Below are 24003 nucleotides of genomic sequence, written 5' to 3' on the forward strand. Positions count from 1 at the left end.
TTGCACTTGGGGATAAAATCCTGATCTGCTGCGTCAAAAATTCCTTCGACCCCCAGTCACTTATCCTGTTCAGCATTAACCATGATTTATTTCCTCTGGAATCTTATGGGGCCGGGATCAGGGGGGCCGCTAAGGTGACGTTCCACCTTTTGCCACTAATTCAAAGACGTGACGTGACTTTAATGCCATTTCTTCACACGATCGATCGCACTGCATCAAGCTTTGGAACTTTCAGGTCATAAAACCATGCAGGTCAAACTCGACCGCATCCGTTTTCAACTGTGGCCCAACCTGAAACAGGGAGATGATAAGGAATAAAAGCCACGCCAAAAAATTGGATGAATCACGGTTCTAGCTCGCAAATAGTTGAATTTATTTGAGACTTGTTTTGCCATGACAACGGATAGCACAAACTCAAAAGAATGTTGGAATGACGACCAATTAGCACGAGAAAATGAAATGAAAAGTTTGAAGAATTTGCATGACTCTGTCATGGGAGGTAAATAAAGATCCTAGCTCTCTGCTGCAAATGCTTTTTCAGGGTGATTACCATCAATCATCGAGTGGTGAGGAAAATCGTGTTTCATTCTTTCAGCTTGGAGATGGTTATCAACGAGTACTCGTACCACTTCTTGGTGGACCACTGCATTGCCCTCTTTTGTTAGGTGCAAGCCGTCACTGTAAAAATGATTTAACAAATAGGGTATCTTGCTTTAGTAACCTCGTATTACTCAGACTATTGGTAAGAACTTCAACAATAAAAATAGAGAAAACAACTTGAGACAGTAAAAAAAAGGACTAAACTTGTGAAGCACTATTGCAAATTACCTTAGAAACCTTTCCTGCCATCCTATTGTTTCTTGCATCTTCGACCACAGATCAATGCAGGGAACATTCAACTCTTTAGCTAGCTCCACACACTGCCTTGCATAAGTGCCAGTATTGTCGTTCGTCCTTTCTGGTTGTTTCATTGCATTCTCACCATATACGGATCTAATTCGTGAAAAAGAAGTTAAATGGCAGGATATTACAGACCAAATATTGCATTACATGATTAAATAAAGCAGTTTGATGAACAAATATAAGTGTTTACTAGAGTATAACTTGGACAGCCTTGCAAATAAATTTAAAATATATATATATATATATATATTTATACAAAGAAAGGTATTGTGTGAGGTTACACTCCATCATCACATATCTGAATGTTTCCTTTCGGCAAGTATAAAATTCAAATTTGACCAACTATATACACTGCAATGTATCTCAAGCACACCAGATCGAAAATTGATCTGGGCTATTATTGAAGATGTGGAGTATTTCAGATTGATCATGTTGGGCCAGATTTAGTAACGTTAAAGAAACAAAAATCCTTTGTTTTAACCAGTTAATTAATCTAATTCTGAGTATTGTTTATCTGCGTTAATGTAACTGCATTAATTCTATGAACAGACAACTGCATGATTACCCAAACAAACTCCTCAACAGGATGTGTTGAACTACACATCCTATGAATTCAAAATGTTTTGAAAAGAAACCAAACAGAGATGATGCCTGCAGCATGCATTTGAACTCACTAGTTATACAAACATGCTACAGAAGAATATGCTATTTTATTGTGTAAAGCTGAATTAAGAAGAAAACCAACCTTGAATATTCCTTCCGCCCATCCTCATCAATTGGGGGTGGAGTGATCAGTACTACCAATGTAGTGGATGAACAATCCTAAAATATCAGATTATGCACAAGATCAGGAAGGAAAACATACGTGAATAACAAAAGCATTCAACAATATTTAGTGAATGTCATCAAAACATGAATCAGAAAAACTAGTACCTGTTACATGCAAGAAGTGAAACTGAAACTTTAGCTCAACAGATGGTTTAGTATTGTTTGTTTAAAGCTGATCTACACTTTTCAGGATATATAACACCACCAACCAATTCATAATAAAATTACAGAAACGTCAATGCACAAAGTCTAGCATTTATACTCCACAAAGTTTGATTTCCTCTAGCCCAACAGATACAATGAGCATCTTATCTAAGCATGTCCAGATAAATATGGATATCACCATAAACAACTATATCCTATGGATATTTATTGTCAGGAATATACACTTGAACCTTATATTTATAGCCTTGACGAAATCTATAAATTCTGTTAAACATTACTGCTACTGTCGCAAATACTCAAGCATAGATTTTAAGAAAGTGATAGTTCCATTTCTTCATCATTTTAGTCGTGCTAGTTCGACCTATCAGTGTTATAAATGGCGGTAGACGGTGGCAATTAGTTACCACTTACTGCCTAGGCGGTGCCTAAGCGGTGCTTAAGCGGTTGAATTTTTTTACTATTTTTTTACATAATATTATAAATAATCATTGTAGCAAAGGTGATTACACTCACCCCAGGCACCCTTCACAACCCGTCCCAGGTTAATATTATAAATAATCATTATTCTTTATAATATTTACTTTTAATAAAATATATTAATTAAAAATTATGCTTTAATTAAGTTTATTTAAATTATCTCAATCATAATTAGGAGTTGATTAAAATTATTAACCTAGGCGACGCTTCCAGGCTCGTGCGACGTGTATGGGCGTGTCACCGGGCTCAGGCGATGCGTCTGAACGCATCATAGGGCATGGGCAACGCATCGCAGGGATCAGGCAACGCATAACGAGGTACGAGCAACGCATAACGAGGCCCGGGCGATGCATCACAAGGTTCGGGCAATGCATTACGGGGCCTTGGTGCCTAGTCCAGTCCCATCGTCAGACTCGAGCGACGCTTCCGAACTCATCGTCATGCCCAACGCGTCCGGGCGCATTGTGGTGGCAGAACGGCGGCGACGATAGTGGTTCCAGGCGCATCGGTGGCGGAGGGAGGTGAGTTACCGCCTAAAGCATCGCCTCAGACAAAGGTGATGCGGTTGATGCCCGCCTCCCACCTAGGTGGAGCTTAGGCGGTCGTCTCGATCGTCATTTAGTACACTGCTAACTATGTCGTGTGGACTCTAGGGATGTTATCTCTCATTTGAACTATGCAAGACTGATGTTTTCTCTACTTCCTTTTATTCCTTACTTTTATTCCTTGACGGTCAATTATAATTGATTTAACTTGTCAAATTATAGAGTTTATCGGTTGTCTTTGAATTAAATATTTACATATTTTTCATTAATTTTATCATAGGTTAATTAATAAATTTATCACTATTTTTGTATGGAATTTCAAATCTCATAAAAATTAAAAGTTTTAACATATATCAAACTTTTATGCTTTACCTTAAATTCCTTCATCCTTCTGCATTATTTTGTCCAGGTTAGTGTTAACATCATTCGTCAACTAGGTACCAGCCATGCCATGCCACCAATTTAAGAGGAAAATAACTCTTTAACACTTATCTCTAAAGTTGGCCCTAACCTTAAAATCGACCTCACCTAAGTACTTTTTTTCACTACGTTGGCATGATTGTATTTGGTACCCAGTCAGAAGACTATGTAGGCAGATTGACTGATCTCACATTCTGCCATGTCAGCTCCATGTCACCAAATTAACAGCAGATAGACAGAAGACATGATCTGTCTAGAACTAAAATCTTAATATTGTAATAGATTTGATATTCCATTCAAAGATTGATAGATTTATGAGTTAACCATTATCATATGTTCAAGCTGCATCTATTTGCTACTTTTCTACACAATTGCATTTAAATGTTTGACGAGGGAATTGCACTTCTCCAGATAAAGAATTGTAACCTTCAAATGTTTGACAATTTTTCTTAGGTTCTCCTTGTATTCTTCAAGAGGAACATATTGTCGTTCACTTGTCTGTCCCAACAATGCTGCATCATTTGCACCAAAGAAAATAGTTACCACAGCAGGAGGTGTCAAGGAGTTCTGGAAAGTGGAAACATAGAATAAAGCTTTCAGTTCACCACAGAACATTAAATTAGCATAAACAAGATCCATACGATGATGGGAACAAGACAAAGGTACTTAGAATTATTTAAATTTTGAGTTCCGAAAACTGTAAGCAAGGCACGTGATCTAGTTAATAGTTAAAACAGTTTAGATGCGTTGTCAGACTAACACATGGTTGTATTAAGAAAATTATCGCTATAAATAATATAACCATAAATAATTGCTAATATCAACAATAAATAATCTATAATACCAAATAAGGCATAATAAAATGGAATATGATTAAGTTTCTAACATTTGCCAACAGCTGAAATAAGTATTGACTGTGCAAATAGCTTCATATATATACATAAATTGATTGAGTTCATCACAGTGATAATGCTTCTTTTTTCTTTTATTTTTCATATTCTGATTTGTTTTGTATGAATTAAAATAAATATAAACCATTTTAGTCCTCCCCATGTCTGGTAAAGTGGACCTGAACTAATAGAATAGTTTGGTCCAAAGAGACAATTAAAAACTAAAACAATGGAAAAAATGGGGTGAAACGTAACTGCATATTTTCAAATGATAATGAAAGACATACCGGGGGAAAGAGGTGATTAAGCAAAAATAGAGCCCATCTTGTGTTGTAGCCACCATAACCTCTTACAATTACATCAGCCTTGAAATTGAGAAAAATGTAAACAGATAAGACAAACAGCAGAAAATTCAAAGAACATGCATGAACAAATGAAGTTAAATCTAAATATTCTAAGACGACACCATAATTGTCTTGAACTTTTCTATAATGTACTTCTCCATTTACATTACATTCTAGTTAACTTTCTGATGCAATACCAGAAGATGATTAAACAAGAGAGATTGATGTATATTTAAGAGGCCCCAACAATCACAAATTTTGGAAATAAGCAACCTATTATTCTCCGCCAACATAGTAGAGAATAAACTACTCCCTCTTAAGGAAAATTCCACTATCTACGAAAGAAACCATTAGGCATAGAATGTTCATCGCATCCACAGACCAAGATTTTTAAGAAAAATAAAGAATTTCTAGTTTGAAAACTATAAAGGAACAGATGCCGAAGATTTAGTACACTTTACGATCGGATCCATACAGAAAACTCGCAATAGGAGGATCGCGTTAACGAGAAAAATAGTAAAAAGAGCGTAACCTTTCGCGAGTAGGTGTTCGCAAGCAAAGCCCCCCACCCGCCAAGCTTGAAGGATTGCTCCGTGATGGAATCCCCAAAAAGAACGAATTGCGGCCTAGCCTTCTCCGGCGCCCCGATCGGCATCTTGTCCTCCGCTTTCTTCGCCCGCTCCGCCGAAATCTACGGACACAGATCGGTGTGTTTGGTGTCGGTGATGGCGGTGGTAGTAGAAAGTAGAGACCCTCGAACCAAACCGGCTGTCGGCCCAAACTCAAACCCAAGTTCGGCCCAGCCCGGATGATGGGAAATGACATATAAATCCCCCAATTTCTCTATATTTTACAAAATCGCCCTTTATTCTTCTTCCGCCCTCTCCTTATCTTCGTAGCTCGCGGCCGCCCTGCTGTCTCCTCCAATCGATCGCATGGCTGCGGCTTCCTTCCTTAAACCCTCAACCCTCCATTTCCCCACCAAATTCCTCCTCCTCCCCTCCTCCTCCTCCTCCTCTTCTCTCCGCTTCCACGCCGCCTCCTATTTTAGTCTCTCCATTTCCCACCGTCGCCGTCCGCTTTCGCCACTTCCTGCCAGAGCCGAGGAGGCCGCCCTTGAAGTCGCTGTGGATGAGGAGAAAAAGGAGGATCTAGGCGCTTCCTTCGACGCAGCAGTGGAAGCGAAGGCTGAAGAAGACTCCGATGCGGCGGTGGCCCAGGAGGTGAACGCACAGGAGCGTCGGCCGTGCGAATTGTACGCATGCAATCTTCCCAGGAGTTGCGACATCTCCCAGCTCTTGGATCTATTCCAACCTTACGGCACCGTGGTTTCGGTCGAGGTTCACTCTTCTCCCTTTTCAGATGTTCCACTCTTCCAAGTTTCCAATTTTGTGGGAAATGGGTTGTGTTTGATTTCGGGATGAGGATTGACAGTAGTTAATTGACATTTTCTTAAACGGTAATAAGCTGATCGTTCTCCGTTGATTACAAATATTTGGCCTTGTAAAGATCTTTGATTGATTTTTTTTTTATCTGAAACTGCAATTACTAATGATTCAGTGTCTTCTTTTTCTTGGCATATAGTTTTCCTGCTGAGTTGTTGCAGCTATGCTTGTATGGGTTCCTTAGAGGAGAAAGTACTTCTCACAGTTAAAATGACTTCTTAGACATGTATCTTTCACATGTTGTCTGCCTACAAGAAGATACAATGGCTTGATAATTCAATTATATTTGTTAGAACTGAAACTTCTTTTACTGATTCGTTCAATTTGGCTTTCCTATGAATCAAAAGTGCTTCCCGTGAATTTTTTAATAGCTTGTACATTAGTCACTCAAGTCTTACCAGAGCCACCTAACCTTGATGTTAGTGATCACGCTTTAATTTAATTTGTTCTTATTAGTTCTTAACTGAAGCATGGACTTATTTCAGGTATCCAGAGATGCTAAGACTGGTCTTAGCCGAGGTTCTGGTTTTGTTACAATGAGCTCTATACAAGAAGCTAAAGCAGCAATGACTGCTTTGGATGGTTCAGTAAGCTTTTAAATTCTTTTCTTCTACCATGTTAGTTGTGTTTATATATACCTGTCTTCCTGCAGGACCTTGGTGGGAGAGAAATGTGTGTCAAATTTTCAGCCGATATGACTTCTGGAAGAACAAACATCAAGGCCTTATATACAACACCAAAAAAGAACATAGTCTTTGAGAGCCCACACAAAGCCTATATTGGTAACCTTTCATGGTTCGTGAAACCTGAAAATTTGAGGAAATATTTTAGTGAATTTGGAAGTGTATTAAGTACTAGGGTGCTCTATGATCGCAAAGGAGGGAAAAACCGCGTCTATGGTTTTATTTCATTTGCTTCTGATGATGAACTTAAGGCGGCAGTGAAGACGGATGGATCGGTAGTTTCCTGGTTTCCTGTAACATTTCAATTCGGAGCATGTAGTTTTAAACATATATATCCAGTTTTATATATATATCTTGCAGGTATTTCATGGGCGAACATTAGTGGTTAGGGAAGTCATAAACAGTGAGGATCAATGATCAGTTTGGTGTGTTCAGTTAGGATGCATTTGTTATACTTGGCAGGAGTAGTATGCCATGTTTGCTTCTTGATGGTGTTTGCTACTGTAACAGGTACTGATTTCTTGATTCCTAATGAATGAATTGTTCAGGATGTGCTATCAACCTTGTAACTATCTTTAGATCAGTTTCACTGAAGCCTTTGCTTGATAAATTACTGTTCTATTCCTAATGGTAGTTTTCCACTTTTCACAGGGTGAATTCGTTGCTCATTGAGGTGGTGCAATTGTTGTTAGCATGATACACAACAAGCTTCAGGCGTTTTAAGTTGCATTGACATGTGATTTTCAGAACATTGTACCCGATAAACTAAATGTCTAGCTAGTCGTAACAATCCTTTTACTTTTAGTTTGATAACTTGATTGCCAAACGTATTTTCTGTGAAAAATATTTTTTTTTATAAAAAAAAGAAACTTTTCTTGTATGAATGTCGTACTAAAATCCATTTTAATTTTTTCCCCCTATTTTTGGTTCAAGACTTTTAAATTTTATGGCAAAAATCAAAAGGGCATTTTCAGGTATAATTATTCAACTGTTCTTCAATACTTTCAATATTATTTTCTGTTTAAATCTTTTATTTAAATTCTAAATTGATTGGATGTGTTGTAGTAACAATGAACTCATAGCTATTATATATGTGATAATAGTTAAGATTTTATAGTTGTTTCAATGTGAATATTAGATGAGCAAGTTGAATTTGTGTTGTAGTTGTTATGATTTTATAGATGTTGAATGGTAGACGAATAAGGTTGAATTTTTAAATAAATTAAGTATATATAATAATAGTTATGGTTTTTGAATATTATATAGTAGTTATAATTATAATATGTGCATAGATAATACGGCAATTTATCAAATCACGCACCTAGATATTTTAATTAACTAAAAGGCGTATGTTATTTTGGTATTTACCAAAGGACGCACTTTTTTAAGTGCACTTTCCTTTTTATCTTTTTGACAAATCAATTTTTTTTTTGTCGTTTTACTTTTCTCCCTCTTCTCTTTCCTATTTCCTCTTTCATCAACGACATTTAAAATTTAGTTAATTTTTTGATAACATTTTAATATATTTAGATAAGCTAAAATAAACTATGAATAGTAAATTTGAACTCCTTGCAACATCAGGAATTTACAGGAATTGAAATGGGTGTAATCTGAGGTCTCTAAGTCCATAAGTGGGTTTCGGTCAAAACCCACTGATGGACCTAGAGAGCTCCGATGGATTCCTGGTGTTGCAAGGAATTCAAATTTGCTATCCATTATTTATTTTGACTTTTAGAATGTGTTAAAATACAAGAAGAAAGAATCAGCAAAAAGGTTCCACGTTAAGCCTGATATGAATCATATCAGGCCCACGTTGGGCCTGATATGATTCCATATCAGGCCCAACGTGAATCTCACTCTATTAGGAATGCTTAACTATTTTAGGAACTCTTCATTTCATAATGGATGTGTTTATGATTGCTCTAAGTAGAAAAATAGATAAGGGCATCAATGCATATCCTCCTACATAAATATTTCAGCTAGTGATGAAATCAAGTGGAAAAAGGCAGTAGCAAAACGTTGAGAGTTCTCTGACAAATTAGAGAATGTATAATGTTTCATTACCTATAAGAAATACATATGCAAACACTTAGAACAAATAGTCATAGTATATGATCCTGTCCGAAGGCTGAATCAATGGACGCTGGGCACGGAGCGCTCTTCGACTGCTGACGTGGCTCTTCAACTGCTGGAACGAAGCTCCGGCGAACCTGCACAGAAGTCGAGCCGGGAAGGGGGTTCCCGGCGGCGACCCTCCGACGCTCAAGTCAGGTAAGCAACGATGAAAAAGGTGGCTCCCAAAGTCTCAGAATACGTACCTCCGGCGAAGTCTGAGGCTCTTTATATAGAGTTGTGAAGGGTTAGGGCACGCATAACGAGGTGCATATGTGTCCTCTGTCCTTTCCTCAGTATGCGGTTGTCAGAAAGCTGACCTGACCCATACCGCTACAGTCAAAGCATGTCCTCGATGGGACAGCAGAATCCCCTGTCACAAAATTTGGAGCATGGCCCACATGTGAAACCTACCAGTTGTCAGAAAAAGAAGTCCCTTGTCCTTTTCCCCTTAGCTCCAAACCTGTCGCCCGGGCGGACAGCTCCCTCAACATCCGGCTGGACATCCGCAGGGGTTTACTTGTGCTTTGTGGAGACTAATAAGCAGTGGTGCCTTATGGCTTTGGTCGGCCTAGAGGTCAGCTCGGCCCATGACCTTTTCAACTGAGCGCCGGAACCCTGATTTGACAGGGTGCCTTCCAACCATCAGTGTATATCGTCCGGTCGGCAAGCCGACCGGACCCATCCGGGTATTCAATTACACCGGCCCGCCGGCCGTCCGGTCGGACCAGGATGGGCGGCTGTCCCGGTGACTTCCACTTAGCGTTGACTTCACAAGGGGGGCCCCGCTCTTACTACCGGATCACTTGCCTCCTCTTCAAGTCTAGTCGAAGGAGGCGAATAATCCGACTGACTGGACTATGAATCTAGCCGAACGGCCCCTCCGTGCTAGTACTCTTCGCCCGGTCAGCCGTAGAGATATCCTTGAACGAATCAATGATGGCCTTCATCGGATCTCCTCGTGTTCTGCGCCAATCTTCGACATCAAGGTTGATCATGCTCTCATTAAATGCTCCGAATGATTGAATGCCACGTGGAGCAATGCCATCAGAGTACGGCGGCGGTAGCATGATATTTTGACGTGATCGAAGCAATTCGAAATGGACGGCTAGATGCATGCTTTGATTCCCGTGACCTGGATCCGACGGTTGAGGCCGCCCGACCTTCACCCTATAAATTCTTCGTTTCCTTCTCTCCCTCACTCGCCTCCGCGACTTCTGCTACTGCCCTCTGCGTTTTGGAGCTCCGACGATCCTGTTTCTGCCCTCCGACGCTCTCCGGCGCCTTTCCTTAATCCCTCTCCCCGCAGTAAGGTTTTATATCTTTCCTCCCTCTTTTCCGGTGTCTCATTCGCATTTCTTTCCCTAGCTCCAATCTTTGAAACTTCTTTTCTTCGTCGGTTGTTTTCCTCTGGCCTTTCCGCTCCTTTTTTGATTTCTTCCGTCCGGATCATGGCCAGTTCTTCTCATCCCGAAGAACAATCCCTCGGCCCATGGTACACTACCATGCGGTCCCGATTCGAACAACGAGATTTCGATATTTTGACAGACAATTTCGAAATCCCTGAGGATTTCGAAGTTCGCCTAGCTGGTCCCTCCGCTCGGCCAAACAGACCGCCGCGCGGCGCTTTCTGTGTCTTTCGCGACCAATTTACCGCCGGTCTACGGTTTCCTGTACATCCTTTCATAGTAGATGTCTGTAATTATTTTGGTGTGCCGCTCGGCAGTTTAGTACCCAATACCTTCCGTCTCCTCTGCGGCGTTGTTGTTTTGTTTAAGATTCACAACATCCCCCTCCGACCGGAGGTCTTCTTTTATTTCTACTACCCTAAGTAAGCCGAGCCGGGCACCTTTATGTTCCAAGCTCGACCCGGCTTGGTCTTCTTCAACAAACTACCCACCTCCAATAAACATTGGAAGGACTATTATTTCTACATCCGCATGCCCAGTCAGCCAAACTTCCCGACCCAGTGGCAGGTCAGTCTGCCTCCTACTCCCGAGTTGAAGAAATTCAAGACCCGACCGGATTATCTTCATGCCGCAAATGTACTAGCCGGTCTGCGACTTGACATCAACAAACTTCTTCACGAGGGAGTGATGTACATTTTCGGGCTGAGTCCTATACGGACCCCACTTCCGACCGGCTTCGGTAAGAATTTTGCTTGGGCATTTGCTTTAATTGCTAACTGATTTCTTCTCCTTTCCATGCAGCTAACATCGTCATGGACTCGGTGATGGCCGGCGTTCTGAAGAGAAAGGCAGCGGCGTTGGAGGCCGCTGCGGCTAAGAAAATGGAAGCGCTGGGTATTCAGCCGGTCGGTTCACACGAAGGAGAGAGCGGCACCCAGGCTGAATCGGCCGCTCTGGCCTCTCAACAGTAGGTGGCCAGCGGAGCTATCCCCTCCGGGGAACCAACGGCCCCCGAGGAAGGGTCCGCTCGGGAGGAGGAACAGCCCCTGCAAAAGAGGCGTCGGGTGGAGACTCCGCTGCGCTCGGCTACCTCAGCGGTCCAACCCTCCGGTCGGCCCGCCGCGACTGCTAGAGGCAAAGCGCCTATGGCAGAAACCATTTCTTCCGACCGGACTCCTTCTGACTGGGATGAGCTGACTGCTTCGGTTGAGGCCACTCCGGTCAACACTCTCCCCCCTGCTCGCCATTCAGTCCAACGCTTGACCATCCATTCGCGGTTTTCCGCGCCGGCTTCTGATCCTGGTCGAGCGATCCTTGGTCACGGCCGCACAATACGGGTCACTCTTCATCTCCCGACTGAAGAGTTGCTACCAGAAGCCGATCGACCAACCGTGCCCGAGCACACCATTACTTTGAAAGGGCCCCTAGCCGAGATGTGGGGCGACGCTCGGGCGTGAGTTGCAATGATCCCCCTCCGGAACTTAGCCAACAGCCACATGCAGGAGGCTACGGGGGTAAGTTCGTTTTTTTTTTTTTTTGAAGTTTCGTTTGTATTTTTTCCGCTCGGCTTTTAACAACTGCGCCTTCTTGCTTCAGAGATGGGTGGAAGAGATAGCGGTTTCCAGCCGCCTGGCTATGGCGGACGAGGAGATAAGGCAACTGCAGGCGGCAGACGGTCCGAGCGGCTCTCAAGGCCCCTCGTACGCCGAGTTACAAAAGGAGCTGAAGAAAGCTCAAACTCTGCTGGCGGCCGAGCAGAAGAAAACAGCTGATTAGGCCCACGCCCTGGCCGAGTCCGAGCGACAAGTCAAGTCGCTTGACACAAAAATAACTCTGGCCACCACTCGGAAGAATACTGCTATCTCCGACCTGGAGAAAAAGAATGTTGAGGCCTGAGGCCTGGAGTTGAAGATAAAGGAGCTGACGGAGCAGCTTGACCGGGAGAAGGCGGGCCGCTCGGCCGACACGGAGAAGATTGAGCATCTGAATGAGGCCCTCACAAGCTCCCAGGCGGCCTTCAAAGAATACCAGGATGCCGAGCCGAGTGGCCGCTCTTCGACAAAACCACATCCGATCGCCTGAATTCTCGGAGAAAATTTGCGAGCGGATGTACTCAGCTTTCGACTTGGCCATTACGGCCACTATGACCTATCTGAAGTCGAAGGGCCTTCTTCTGGAGTCCACCAATATTCCAGCCGGCGATCAGGTGGAGCTCCTGAGCAATATTCCGAGGGACCTCTACGACTATATTGAGTAATTCTTGTAATTTGGCCGCTCGGCTGAATATGAACCTTTTTGTACTTAGGCCACTCGGCCCAAGGTTTTAATTTCAATGAAATGCTTTCCTTTCGTGCACTCTATCTTCTTGCACTTTGTCCCTTTGCTAATATGTGTGTTACCCGCTTGCCTATTATCACACCTTCGGCATTTGAGAGGCATTCTTGCAAGTACTTTGCCAAGCCCTTCCGATCGGACGACTATCATTCTGTGTTGCTATCAAGAGTCGCTCGCTATAAACCGACCAGAACCTTTGTGCCTTGAGTCCGAGCGGAACTTGGAATCGGTCGAACGATATCGACGGAAAATATGGATAATCGCAGTTTCGACGATATTCCGCTCGGATTATTTATAGACGTCGGCTCGTCTCTCGATATTTAACGTCGGAGCTCGACGGTCTTCCGCTCGGATTATTTATAGACGCCGGCTCGTCTCTCGATATTTAACGTCGGAGCTCGACGGTCTTCCGCTCGGATTATTTATAGACGCCGGCTCGTCTCTCGATATTTAACGTCGGAGCTCGACGGTCTTCCGCTCGGATTATTTATAGGGGCCGGCGGGTTACGCGATATTTAACGTCGGAGCTCGACGGTCTTCCGCTCGGATTATTTATAGACGCCGGCTCGTCTCTCGATATTTAACGTCGGAGCTCGACGGTCTTCCAGGCTAATTTTGACTCTGCCGTTCGGCAAAGCTTTTTGCCATCCTTTTTATCACTTTTGCTTCCTGCATTATGAGGATACAGGCTAACAGGAAATATACAAAGAATTAGCGCCATATTATACCACTTTGCTTCCTGCACGTGGCCTTCGGTCCTCGAGCGTTTGCCTCGATTAATTTACCTCCGGCCGAAAGGCTCGGGGCCTTCGTTCCTTGTTGACGATGCCTTATATTTGTTCTCTTGATTTTTCATTTCTGCATTTCAAGTATTCAGTCGAAAAAAGTACACAGGATGATTTACATTGGCACACCTTTCACCCCGCCCGGTAAGGCTGGAGGTGGTTCGCGCTCCACGGCCTATCTAGTTGCCGACCGTCTTCATCCTCCAGATAATACGCGCCCGAGCGGAGCTTTTCGATGATTTTGAAGGGACCTGCCCACGGAGCTTCAAGCTTGCCGACGTCGCCGACCGGCTTGACTTTCTTCCAGACAAGATCGCCGACTTGGAATGATCTGGGAATGACTCGCCGGTTGTAGTTTTGCTTCATCCGTTGCCGGTACGCCATCAGCCGAACGGATGCCTTGGCTCGCTCCTCGTCAACCAAATCCAGCTCCATGTTCCTCCGCTCGGCGTTGCCTTCATCGTAACATTGGACCCGGACGGACTCGACGCCGACTTCAACCGGAATGATCGCTTCGCCGCCGTACACCAGATGAAAAGGTGTGACGCCCATTCCTTCCTTAGGAGTCGTTCGGATGGCCCATAAAACGCCCGGCACTTCATCTACCCAACTTCCTCCTAAATGATCGAGCCGAGCGCGCAGAATACGAAGAATTTCCCGATTGGTTACTTCGGCTTGACCGTTGCTTTGGGGATAGGCTACAGATGTGAAGTGCTGTTCAATGCCGAAGCTTTGGCACCAATCTTCGAGAATTTTGCCTGTGAATTGTCGTCCGTTGTCGGAAATCAGTCGACGAGGGATACCGAACCGACATATGATGTGCTGCCATATGAATTTTTTAACCATCTGTTCGGTGATCCTGGCTAACGGCTCGGCTTCCACCCACTTGGAAAAATAATCAACCGCCACTAGCAAAAATTTTCGCTGCCCGGTCGCCATCGGGAACGGACCAACGATATCCATTCCCCATTTGTCGAACGGACATGAAACTGTTGATGCCTTCATTTCCTCTGCCGGTCGGTGGTAAGAATTATGGTACTTCTGGCACGACAGGCATGTTGATACGGTCCGAGCGACGTCTGCTTGTAGGGTTGGCCAAAAGTATCCAGCTAGCAAGATCTTCTTAGCCAATGATCGTCCGCCCGGATGAGCTCCGCATGATCCTTGATGTACTTCTTGGAGAATGTAAGCTGAGTCTTCCGAGCTTACACATTTCAACAGCGGACGTGAGAATGCTTTTTTGTAAAGCTGATCGCCGATGAGTGTGAACCGACCGGCTCTCCTTCTTAGTAGTTGGGCCTCATTCCGGTCGGCCGATGTAGCTCCCGAGCGGAGGAACTCTATGATGGGTGTCCTCCAGTCGCTTGGAAACGTGAGGCCTTCCATCCGGTCGACGTGCGCAACCAGCAGTACTTTTTCAATTGGTTGCTGAATGGCGACCGACGTTATTGAGCTTGCGAGTTTGGCTAACTCATCGACTGCTTGGTTTTCTGCTCTGGGTATCTTCTGGACGATAACTTCTCTGAAATTGGCTTTAAGTTTCCCAAATGCATCAGCATAGAGCTTGAGCCGGGCGCTGTTAATTTCAAATGCGCCAGAGAGTTGCTGCGCGGCCAATTGCGAATCAGAATGAAGCGTTACCCGACCGGCGCCAACATGCTGAGCTGCCTGCAATCCGGCTATGAGGGCCTCATACTCTACTTCATTGTTGGTAGCTTTATAATCCAACCGGACGGATAGATGCATCTTCTCTTCTTGAGGTGAGAGCAGCAATACTCCAATCCCACTCCCGAGCCGAGTGGACGACCCATCCACATATATTCTCCACATAGCTTCCGGCTCTGGCCTTTGCACTTCGGTCACAAAAACAGCCAAGGATTGCGCTTTGATCGCCGAGCGGGGCTGGTATTGGATGTCAAATTCACTTAGTTCTGTCGTCCACTTGATGAGCCGTCCGGACGCTTCTGGATTCAACAGTACTCTTCCTAGTGGACTGTTCGTCCGGACTATGATGGTGTGAGCCAAGAAATATGGTCGAAGGCGCCGAGCGGCCAGAACCAAAGCAAAGGCCAACTTCTCGAGCCCAGTGTAACGAGATTCGACATCTTTTAAAATGTGGCTCAGAAAATACACCGGCTGCTCTTCGCCGCTAGACCTTACAAGTGCCGAGCCTACAGCATGCTCAGTTGAAGACAGATAAATATAAAGTGACTCACCCCCGATCGGCTTGGCAAGTACAGGCAGAGAAGTAAGATATGTCTTCAATTCTTCGAATGCTCGGTCGCATTCCTCGTCCCAGCGAAATTTAGTGGCCTTGCGCAAAATTTTGAAGAAGGGGAGGCTTCGGTCGGCAGTTTTGGAGATGAATCGGGACAATGCGGTTATCCGACCAGCCAAACGTTACACTTCCCTTGTATTTCTTGGAGGCGGGCATGTCTTGGAGAGCTCTCACCTTGCTGGGATTTGCTTCAATTCCCCGCTCGGTCACTACGTATCCCAGGAAACGTCCTCCTTTCGCTCCGAACAGGCACTTTTGGGGATTTAGCTTGACTCCATATTTGCGCAGTGTTCGGAAGGTTTCTTCCATGTCCTTGAAGAGATTGGCCGCTCGGACGGACTTGATGAGAATGTCGTCCACATAAATTTCTAGATTTTGCCCAATCTGCTCTCTGAATACTTTATTCATCAAGCGCTGATATGTGGCCCCCGCATTCTTCAATCCGAACGGCATCACATTGTAGCAATAAGTGCCGTCGGCCGTCACGAAGCTGACTTTTTCTTGATCTTCACGGACGAGCGGCACTTGATGATAGCCTTGGTAGGCGTCGAGCATACAAATTAATTCGCAGCCGGCCGTAGAGTCCACCAGCTGATCTATCCGGGGTAGAGGATAAAAGTCCTTGGGGCATGCTTTGTTCAAGTCCTGAAAATCAATGCAGACTCTCCACTTGCCGCCCGGCTTAGAGTCTAATACTACGTTAGCCAACCAACTCGGGAACTGTACTTCTCGTATATGGCCGGCCTCTAGAAGCTTCTCGACTTCCGCCCGGATGATGGAGTTCTGCTCGGCACTGAAATCTCTTTTACTCTGCTTTATCGGCCGAGCGTCCGGTCGGACATGTAACTCATGCTGCGCTATGCTCGGCGAAATTTCGGACAACTCATGTGTCGACCAGACGAAGACATCATGATTTTGCCGGAGGCCTTGGATCAACTCCTCTTTCTGCTTCTCCTCCAGATCAGAGGCAATAAAAGTCGTGGCCTCCGATCGGGTCGGATGAATCTGCACTTCCTCTTTTTCTTCATAAATTAAAGAGGGTGGCTTTTCAGTGATGGCATTTACCTCGATTCGGGGCGCCTTCCGAGCGGAGTTGGATTCTGCTCGGACCATCTCGATGTAGCATCGCCGAGCTGCTAACTGATCTCCCCGTACTTCTCCCACCTTGTCTTCGACGGGGAACTTCATCTTCTGGTGGAAGGTTGAGACGACCGCTCGGAATTCGCTGAGCGCCGGTCGCCCCAAAATGATGTTGTAGGACGAGGGGGAGTCGACCACCACGAAGTTTATTGTCCTGGTCCTCCTGAGCGGCTCTTCTCCCAGCGAGGTAGCCAGCCGGATCTGTCCGACCGGCTGAACTTCGTTACCCGTAAACCCTTAGAGCGGAGTTGTCATGGGCAGCAGCTCGGCTCGATCAATTTGCAGCTGATCAAACGCCTTCTTAATATGATGTTGACCGAGCTCCCTGTGTCAACAAATATGCGGTGAATAGTGTAATTTGCTATTACCGCTTTAATGAGCAGAGCGTCGTCGTGGGACACTTCAACTCCTTCTAAGTCCCCGGGCCTGAAAGTGATTTCCGGTCCACTTGCCCGCTCCTGGCTGCAACCGACCGCGTGGATCTGGAGCTGCCGGACGCCCGCCTTTCTGGCTCGGTTGGAGTCTCCTCCGGTCGGCCCACCAGCAATAACGTTGATCTCGCCTCGAGAAGTATTGCTCCTATTTTCCTCTTCCCGAGTGGATGGTCGGGACCGATCTCTGGACGCTCGGCGATTCTCCTTTCTTGGAGATCGGTGTCGATCGGGCGTCTGTTGATGTCGCCTCTCGGTGCGGGTCCGGTCGGCTTCATGGGTCCTTTGTCTCCTGTCGATGGAAGGAGACCGTCGTTCGGCACTCCTGGGAACGGGATTAGCCACGAAGGGAAGACTTCGACAATCCCTCGTGTTGTGCGTATCCGTCCGGTGGAAGGAGCAGAACATAGGGGTCCATTTCTTCTTTGGCTTGCTCCGAGCGGCAGCTACTTCTTGCACTTGGGACCTCCCACGAGGGGAGCGGATTGCGTCGGCCCTTGGTCCTCTCGGCGGTTGATGAGCGGCGAAGGGTTTCCGCTCGGCAGGTGGAGCCCGTTCGGTTGGTGTTTCTTTTTTCCTGGCCGCTTGCGCTTCCTCCACGTTGATGTATTCATTGGCTCGGTGTAGCATGTGATCATAATCTCGGGGCGGTTTCCGAATGAGTGATCGGAAAAAATCGTCATCCACCAGGCCTTGCGTGAAGGCATTCATCATCGTCTCCGAGGTGGCCGTTGGAATAACCATTGCCACCTTGTTGAACCGCTGGATGTAAGCTCGAAGCGATTCTCTCGGCTCTTGCTTGATGGCGAACAAGCTGACACTTGTCTTCTGATAACGCCGACTGCTAGCGAAGTGGTGGAGGAAGGCCATTCGGAAGTCCTTGAAGCTTGTGATGGATCCGTCTGGCAGCCTCCGAAACCACCGTTGAGCCGATCCCGAGAGAGTGGTAAGAAAGACTCGGCACTTTACTCCATCTGTGTATTGATGGAGCGTAGCTGTGTTATCAAACTTACCCAGATGATCATCCGGGTCCGTTGTTCCATTGTACTCGCCGATCGTCGGAGGCACGTAGTGCTTGGGCAGAGGGTCTCGTAGAATAGCCTCCGAAAATTGGTGATTGATCCGCTCAGGGGATGCGTCCGCTCGGGGGGCTTTCCCCTTTCTGTCATCTCGCTTAGGCATTTCGTCTGAAGAAGATCCTCTATCTCTTCGAGCTGGTACGGCTTCAGGGGTGCGAAATAAGGCCCGATGGAATGCAGCGGTGGCTTGAGGTGCTTCCGCTCGGCCACCCGACGCAGATGTTGCTTGTTGCTCCGGCCGCTCGGCAGATGCTTTCTGTTTTTGCTCCACAAGTTTGGCGGCCCTTATCTCGACCAGAGCGTCGAGTTCTTCCGTCGAAAGCGTCACCATGTGTTGTCGTCCAGCCTCATCCATTGTTTCCAGTCGGATGCAGGAGCGTTCCCACAGACGGCGCCAAATTGATCCTGTCCGAAGGCTGAATCAATGGACGCTGGGCACGGAGCGCTCTTTGACTGCTGACGTGGCTCTTCAACTGCTGGAACGAAGCTCCGACGAACCTGCACAGAAGTCGAGCCGGGAAGGGGATTCCCGGCGGCGACCCTCCGACGCTCAAGTCAGGTAAGCAACGATGAAAAAGGTGGCTCCCAAAGTCTCAGAATACGTACCTCCGGCGAAGTCTGAGGCTCTTTATATAGAGTTGTGAAGAGTTAGGGCACGCATACCGAGGTGCATATGTGTCCTCTGTCCTTTCCTCGGTATGCGGTTGTCAGAAAGCTCACCTGACCCATACCGCTACAGTCAAAGCATGTCCTCGATGGGACAGCAGAATCCCCTATCACAAAATTTGGAGCATGACCCACATGTGAAACCTACCAGTTGTCAGAAAAAGAAGTCCCTTGTCCTTTTCCCCTTAGCTCCAAACCTGTCGCTCGGGCGGACAGCTCCCTCAACATCCGGCTAGACATCCGTAGGAGTTTACTTGTGCTTTGTGGAGACTAATAAGCAGTGGTGCCTTATGGCTTTGGTCGGCCTAGAGGTCAGCTCGGCCCATGACCTTTTCAACTGAGCGCCGGAACCCTGATTTGACAGGGTGCCTTCCAACCATCAGTGTATATCGTCCGGTCGGCAAGCCGACCGGACCCATCCGGGTATTCAATTACACCGACCGGCCGGCCGTCCGGTCGGACCCGGATGGGCGGCTGTCCCGGTGACTTCCACTTAGCGTTGACTTCACAAGGGGGGGGCCGCTCTTACTACCGGATCAGTATAGTTATTGAAAAAAGAGAAGATACGTATAATTCCAATAAATAGAATTGACACAATACCAGATAGACCTAATTCTTCTATTAGCATGTAACTGCAAATAAGTCATGACTCACTTATTTCTTCTTTCTTTGTAAAAGAAAATTAATCCAGAAAATGAGATCACTTACGAGAAATAAGAGAAAAGGACAAAGAGACACCATTCCAAATTCTGAAGGTTGAAAGAAAAGTGTGTCAATTATTTAAATGGGAAAAAGATACCAAGCAAAAGGTAGAAGAATTGCAAAAATCATTACTTTTCAATATCCAATCCAACATATTTGAAGAGGTATTCAACAGTTAAGGTTTTTTCGCATAATTTTTCAAATCCCCAACAAAGACATACATCATGAACTGAGATTTAAGTCAAAATAAAATGCTACATTGGAAATGAAGAGTTCCTAAAATAATTGAGAATTCTTAATAGAGTGGGATCCATATTGGGCCTGATATGGAATCATATCAGGCCCAACGTGGGCCTGATATGATTCATATCAGGCCTAACGTGGAGCCTTTTTGCTGATTCTTTCTTCTTATATTTTAACACCTTCTAAAAGTCAAAATAAACAATGGATAGCAAATTTGAACTCCTTGCAACATCAGGAATCTACAGGAACTGAAATGGGTGTAATCTGAGGTCTCTAGGTCCATCAGTGGGTTTCGGTCAAAACCCACTGATGGACCTAGAGAGCTCCGATTGCACCCATTTCAGTTTCTATGGATTCCTGGTGTTGCAAGGAGTTCAAATTTGCTATCCATTATTTATTTTGACTTTTAGAAGGTGTTAAAATACAAGAAGAAAGAATCAGCAAAAATAATTCATATCAGGCCCACATTGGGTCTGATATGAATCATATCAGGCCTAACGTGGAGCTTTTTTGCTGATTCTTTCTTCTTGTATTTTAACACCTTCTAAAAATCAAAATAAATAATGGATAGCAAATTTAAATTCCTTGCAACACCAGGAATCCATAGAAACTGAAATAGGTGCAATCGGAGCTCTCTAGGTCCATAAGTGGGTTTTGACCGAAACCCACTGATGGACCTAGAGACCTCAGATTACACTCATTTCAGGTCCTGTAGATTCCTGATGTTGCAAGGAGTTCAAATTTGCTATCCATTGTTTATTTTGACTTTAGAAGGTGTTAAAATATAAGAAGAAAGAATCAACAAAAAGGCTCCACGTTAGGCCTGATATGGAATCATATCAGGCCCATATTCCATATCAGGCCCAACGTGGGCCTGATATGAATTTTTTTTGCTGATTTTTTCTTCTTGTATTTTAACACTTTCTAAAAGTCAAAATAAATAATGGATAGTAAATTTGAACTCCTTGCAACACCAGGAATCTATAGAAACTGAAATGGGTGCAATCGGAGCTCTCTAGGTCCATAAGTGGGTTTTGACTAAAACTCACTGATGGATCTAAAGACCTCAGATTATACTCATTTCAGTTCCTGTAGATTCCTGATGTTGCAAGGAGTTCAAATTTGCTATTCATAGTTTATTTTAGCTTATCTAAATGTATTAAAATGTTATCAAAAAATTAACTAAATTTTAAATGTCGTTGATGAAAGAGGAGATAGGAAAGAGAAGAGGGAGAAAAGAAAAACGACAAAAAAAAAGTTTGATTGGTCAGAAGGATAAAAAGGGAAGTACACTTGAAAAAATGCATCTTTTGGTAAATACCAAAGTAACATACGCCTTTTTGTCAATTAAGATATCTAGGTGCGTGATTTAGTAAATTACCGTAGATAATAAGATCTATATATATATATATATATATATATAATTAAAATGGGACGGTTGATTAAAAAAAATAGGCCTTTTAACTTTTGCCCTATATTTTATAGATCGGACAAATTAATACATTTATTTAATAATAATTATTATTATTAACTAAAATAAATTTCCTAGCTTTTGTTGGTGTTATTGCCCTGCTCATCATCTCAATGGAGGCGGCCGCATACTCTGGCTTCCTGGTACACCTTCCCCGGTCGGCAGTAATACCCCTTCTCCGGCGCGCAGTGCGCGTCCTCCGAGCAGACGCAGAGCCCCTCCAGCGCGCACCCTTCCCTCACGATGCTCGGCGTCCTCCCTTGCACTCCCAGCACCTGATCGCTCCACTCGCTCGAGAACAACCCCTCCGGATCAAAGGCATCCTTCACCCTCAGGAACTCCCTCCCCTTGGCGTACTTCCTCGCCGCCCCCTCGAAGGCCAGGTTCCGGTTCTTGCCCCAGTGCGGCAGCCCGCCGTACTTGACCACCGCCATCTGCTCGATCTCCTCCAGCGCGTCCTCGTGGAGGCGCGGAGTCATCGGGTTGTCGCGGCTCCGGTAGTACGTTATGTCGAAGTCGACCGAGTCTTGCTGCTTCCCGAGGAAGGCCGTCGACGCCTTGACGAAGCGCATGAGGATGCCGTCGTACAGTTCGAGGCCGCAGAGGGCGTCCGGGTCGAGGTCGCGGAGCCTCTGCACGTCGCGGATGAAGTCGGAGGCGTTGGGGAGGGCGAGGCTGACGGTGGTCTGGTGGTAGAACTCGCCGCGGATGCGGGGGTCCCACGGGCAGGAGGTGAGGAGGCCGTCGGCGGGGCTGCGGAGGCACCCGCCGGACGATTGGAGCTTGTGCTGGTAGCCGATGACCGGGTAGCCTGTGAAGAGGAGCCCGTCGTTGGAGAGGCCGTATCCGAGTAGGCGGATGGCGGAGGTCGTGACCTTGGAGTTCAGGCACTTACCGGCGGCGTCTCCGACGGCCTCCGAGATCTCCTCTGGTAAAAAAAAAGCAAATCATTGGCGAAACTTCCATTTCGCCCCTATATTTTATCCTTTTCTAAAAAAAACTCCTGACTGTTGTTTAATTGGGAGGAAATTAATCAGAAGTAGCAGAATGAATGAAAGGGAACGAAGTCGATCAAATCAAAGGTCAAAATTAGTCGATTAATTTTTAAGATGACCAATTTAATCCTATAAAAAATTTTATTAGTCGGTCTCGTTTCCACCATAGTCCCAAATGCTCACTTGCTATCTATGGATTTCCTGTTATTTTGTCCTCTGTTTTTCCCTGCTTCCTTTAATGCTACATTCATTATTTTATTTTTCAATTCAATCATTAATATTAGTCGATTCATCTAATAAATGAAGTGTCAGATGCCTCATGTTCACTATGATCGCTTGCAATCCAGTCACACAGCGTCGACAAAAACTTAGAGGTGAAATGTTTAAAATATAGGAAACACAGGGAGTATTTTGGAAGAAGCAATTTATCGAGAAGAAAATCATTTTTTTTAAAACATTTAAACTAATTACCTGCTGACCGAACGGCTTGCGCCACCAAGGTCGCCGTGGAACGGAACCCGACGAAGTCGAAGAGGCCGTCGCCGGGAGTTCCGTTGGGGACCCGATCGTCGATGCGGTAGATAGCTCTCCGGTGGCCGGGGTACCACGCCACGTCGGCGAACTCGTGCTGCTTGCCGAAAGCGACGAGCTTCGCCGCCAGATCTGAATCGTCGCGGGTCGAGAACGTGATCGACCTCTTGAACAGTGGCTGCACCGCCAACGTCACCTGCAAATTTAATCCGGTGATTTTCACCGCGGGAAATTTTACTTTTTGCCCCCCGCAAACTTTTTCCGGTTTCCTAGTTACCCTTGGTAAAATTTCAGGGACTATATTGAGAACCCATGATTAAGGTGTTCGTCGGCGACGGCGTACCTCCGAGATGACTCCGAGGACTCCGAGGGAGACCTTGACGGCGTCCAACTCCGGGTCTCCGGCCTCCAGCACCCTCACCTTGGCGTACCCCTCCGCCGGCGTCGCCGGCGTCACCAGGCGCACCCCCACCACGTACTCGTGCACTGCGCCGCCCTTGCCCCACAGCGAGCTCCCGTGCGACCCCGTCGCCAGCAGGCCACCCACCGTCACCCCCGACCAGTAGGTCGCGTGCGGCAGCGCCACCCCCGCCGCCCCCGCCGCCGCGATCACGTCCGCCAGCACCGCCCCGCCCTCCGCCGCGATCGTCGTCCCTCCCGCCGCCGCGACGACGCGGTTGAGTCGCCGCGTGCCGATGAGGAGCCCGGAGCCGTCGCCGGAGCCGGGGCAGGACAGCTTGGGAATGCTGTGGGAGTAGCGCGTGACGACCTTCATCTTCCGGCCGGCGGCGGCGCCGGCGGCCACGGCGGCCACGAGCTCCTGCTCGGTGGACGGGTACACGACCTCGGCGGCGGAGCAGACGGAGCGGTCGGGGAAGGCGCCATAGCCGTTGGTGAAGGTGCACTTGGCGGTGCCGCCGCGGGCGCACCGCACGGGCTCCGGCGGAGGGCTGCAATTCACAACGCGGCCATGGAGCATAGGAATTAAAAGGCAACAGTAGTGAAGCAAAAGAAGACCAACTTTAACCACCCCAATGACGAGCCTTCTCATGATTCAATTCACACTCCACAGACACATCTACTGCCATATATAGCCCTTGACATGTATATTGAATTGAGTAATCTCA

General features: G+C 46.1%; 3 protein-coding genes across 4 annotated transcripts; 1 reads left to right on the plus strand and 2 right to left on the minus strand.

Annotated features, from left to right (window-relative positions):
- Positions 1–149: 149 nt before the first annotated feature.
- Positions 150–5296, minus strand: LOC121972687 (GDSL esterase/lipase At5g62930-like). Of its 2 annotated transcripts, XM_042524338.1 has the most exons (7): positions 5105–5296; positions 4516–4593; positions 3765–3905; positions 1649–1725; positions 829–993; positions 551–678; positions 150–291 (listed from the first exon to the last, which is right to left on the minus strand). In XM_042524338.1, the coding sequence occupies exons 1-7, from the start codon at positions 5225–5227 to the stop codon at positions 254–256; spliced, it is 750 nt and encodes a 249-aa protein (XP_042380272.1). In that variant the 5' UTR covers positions 5228–5296; the 3' UTR covers positions 150–253. The 2 variants fall into 2 exon arrangements, with proteins under 2 accessions (XP_042380272.1, XP_042380276.1); XM_042524342.1 differs by lacking the exon at positions 150–291 and having other exon boundaries at positions 353–678.
- Positions 5297–5446: 150 nt separating this feature from the next.
- Positions 5447–7580, plus strand: LOC121972721 (28 kDa ribonucleoprotein, chloroplastic-like). Its single transcript, XM_042524368.1, has 5 exons — positions 5447–5912; positions 6503–6604; positions 6670–6975; positions 7061–7210; positions 7352–7580. Exons 1-4 carry the CDS (start codon positions 5508–5510, stop codon positions 7115–7117), a joined length of 870 nt encoding a protein of 289 aa, XP_042380302.1. The 5' UTR covers positions 5447–5507; the 3' UTR covers positions 7118–7210; positions 7352–7580.
- Positions 7581–21321: 13741 nt separating this feature from the next.
- On the minus strand, positions 21322–23961 carry LOC121972732 (probable L-gulonolactone oxidase 4). The gene is made up of 3 exons (XM_042524377.1): positions 23220–23961; positions 22817–23072; positions 21322–22278 (listed from the first exon to the last, which is right to left on the minus strand). The coding sequence occupies exons 1-3, from the start codon at positions 23925–23927 to the stop codon at positions 21461–21463; spliced, it is 1782 nt and encodes a 593-aa protein (XP_042380311.1). The 5' UTR covers positions 23928–23961; the 3' UTR covers positions 21322–21460.
- Between the last annotated feature and the right edge of the window lie 42 nt (positions 23962–24003).

Source organism: Zingiber officinale, chromosome 1B (assembly GCF_018446385.1).
Source record: "Zingiber officinale cultivar Zhangliang chromosome 1B, Zo_v1.1, whole genome shotgun sequence".
Classification (NCBI taxonomy): domain Eukaryota; kingdom Viridiplantae; phylum Streptophyta; class Magnoliopsida; order Zingiberales; family Zingiberaceae; genus Zingiber; species Zingiber officinale.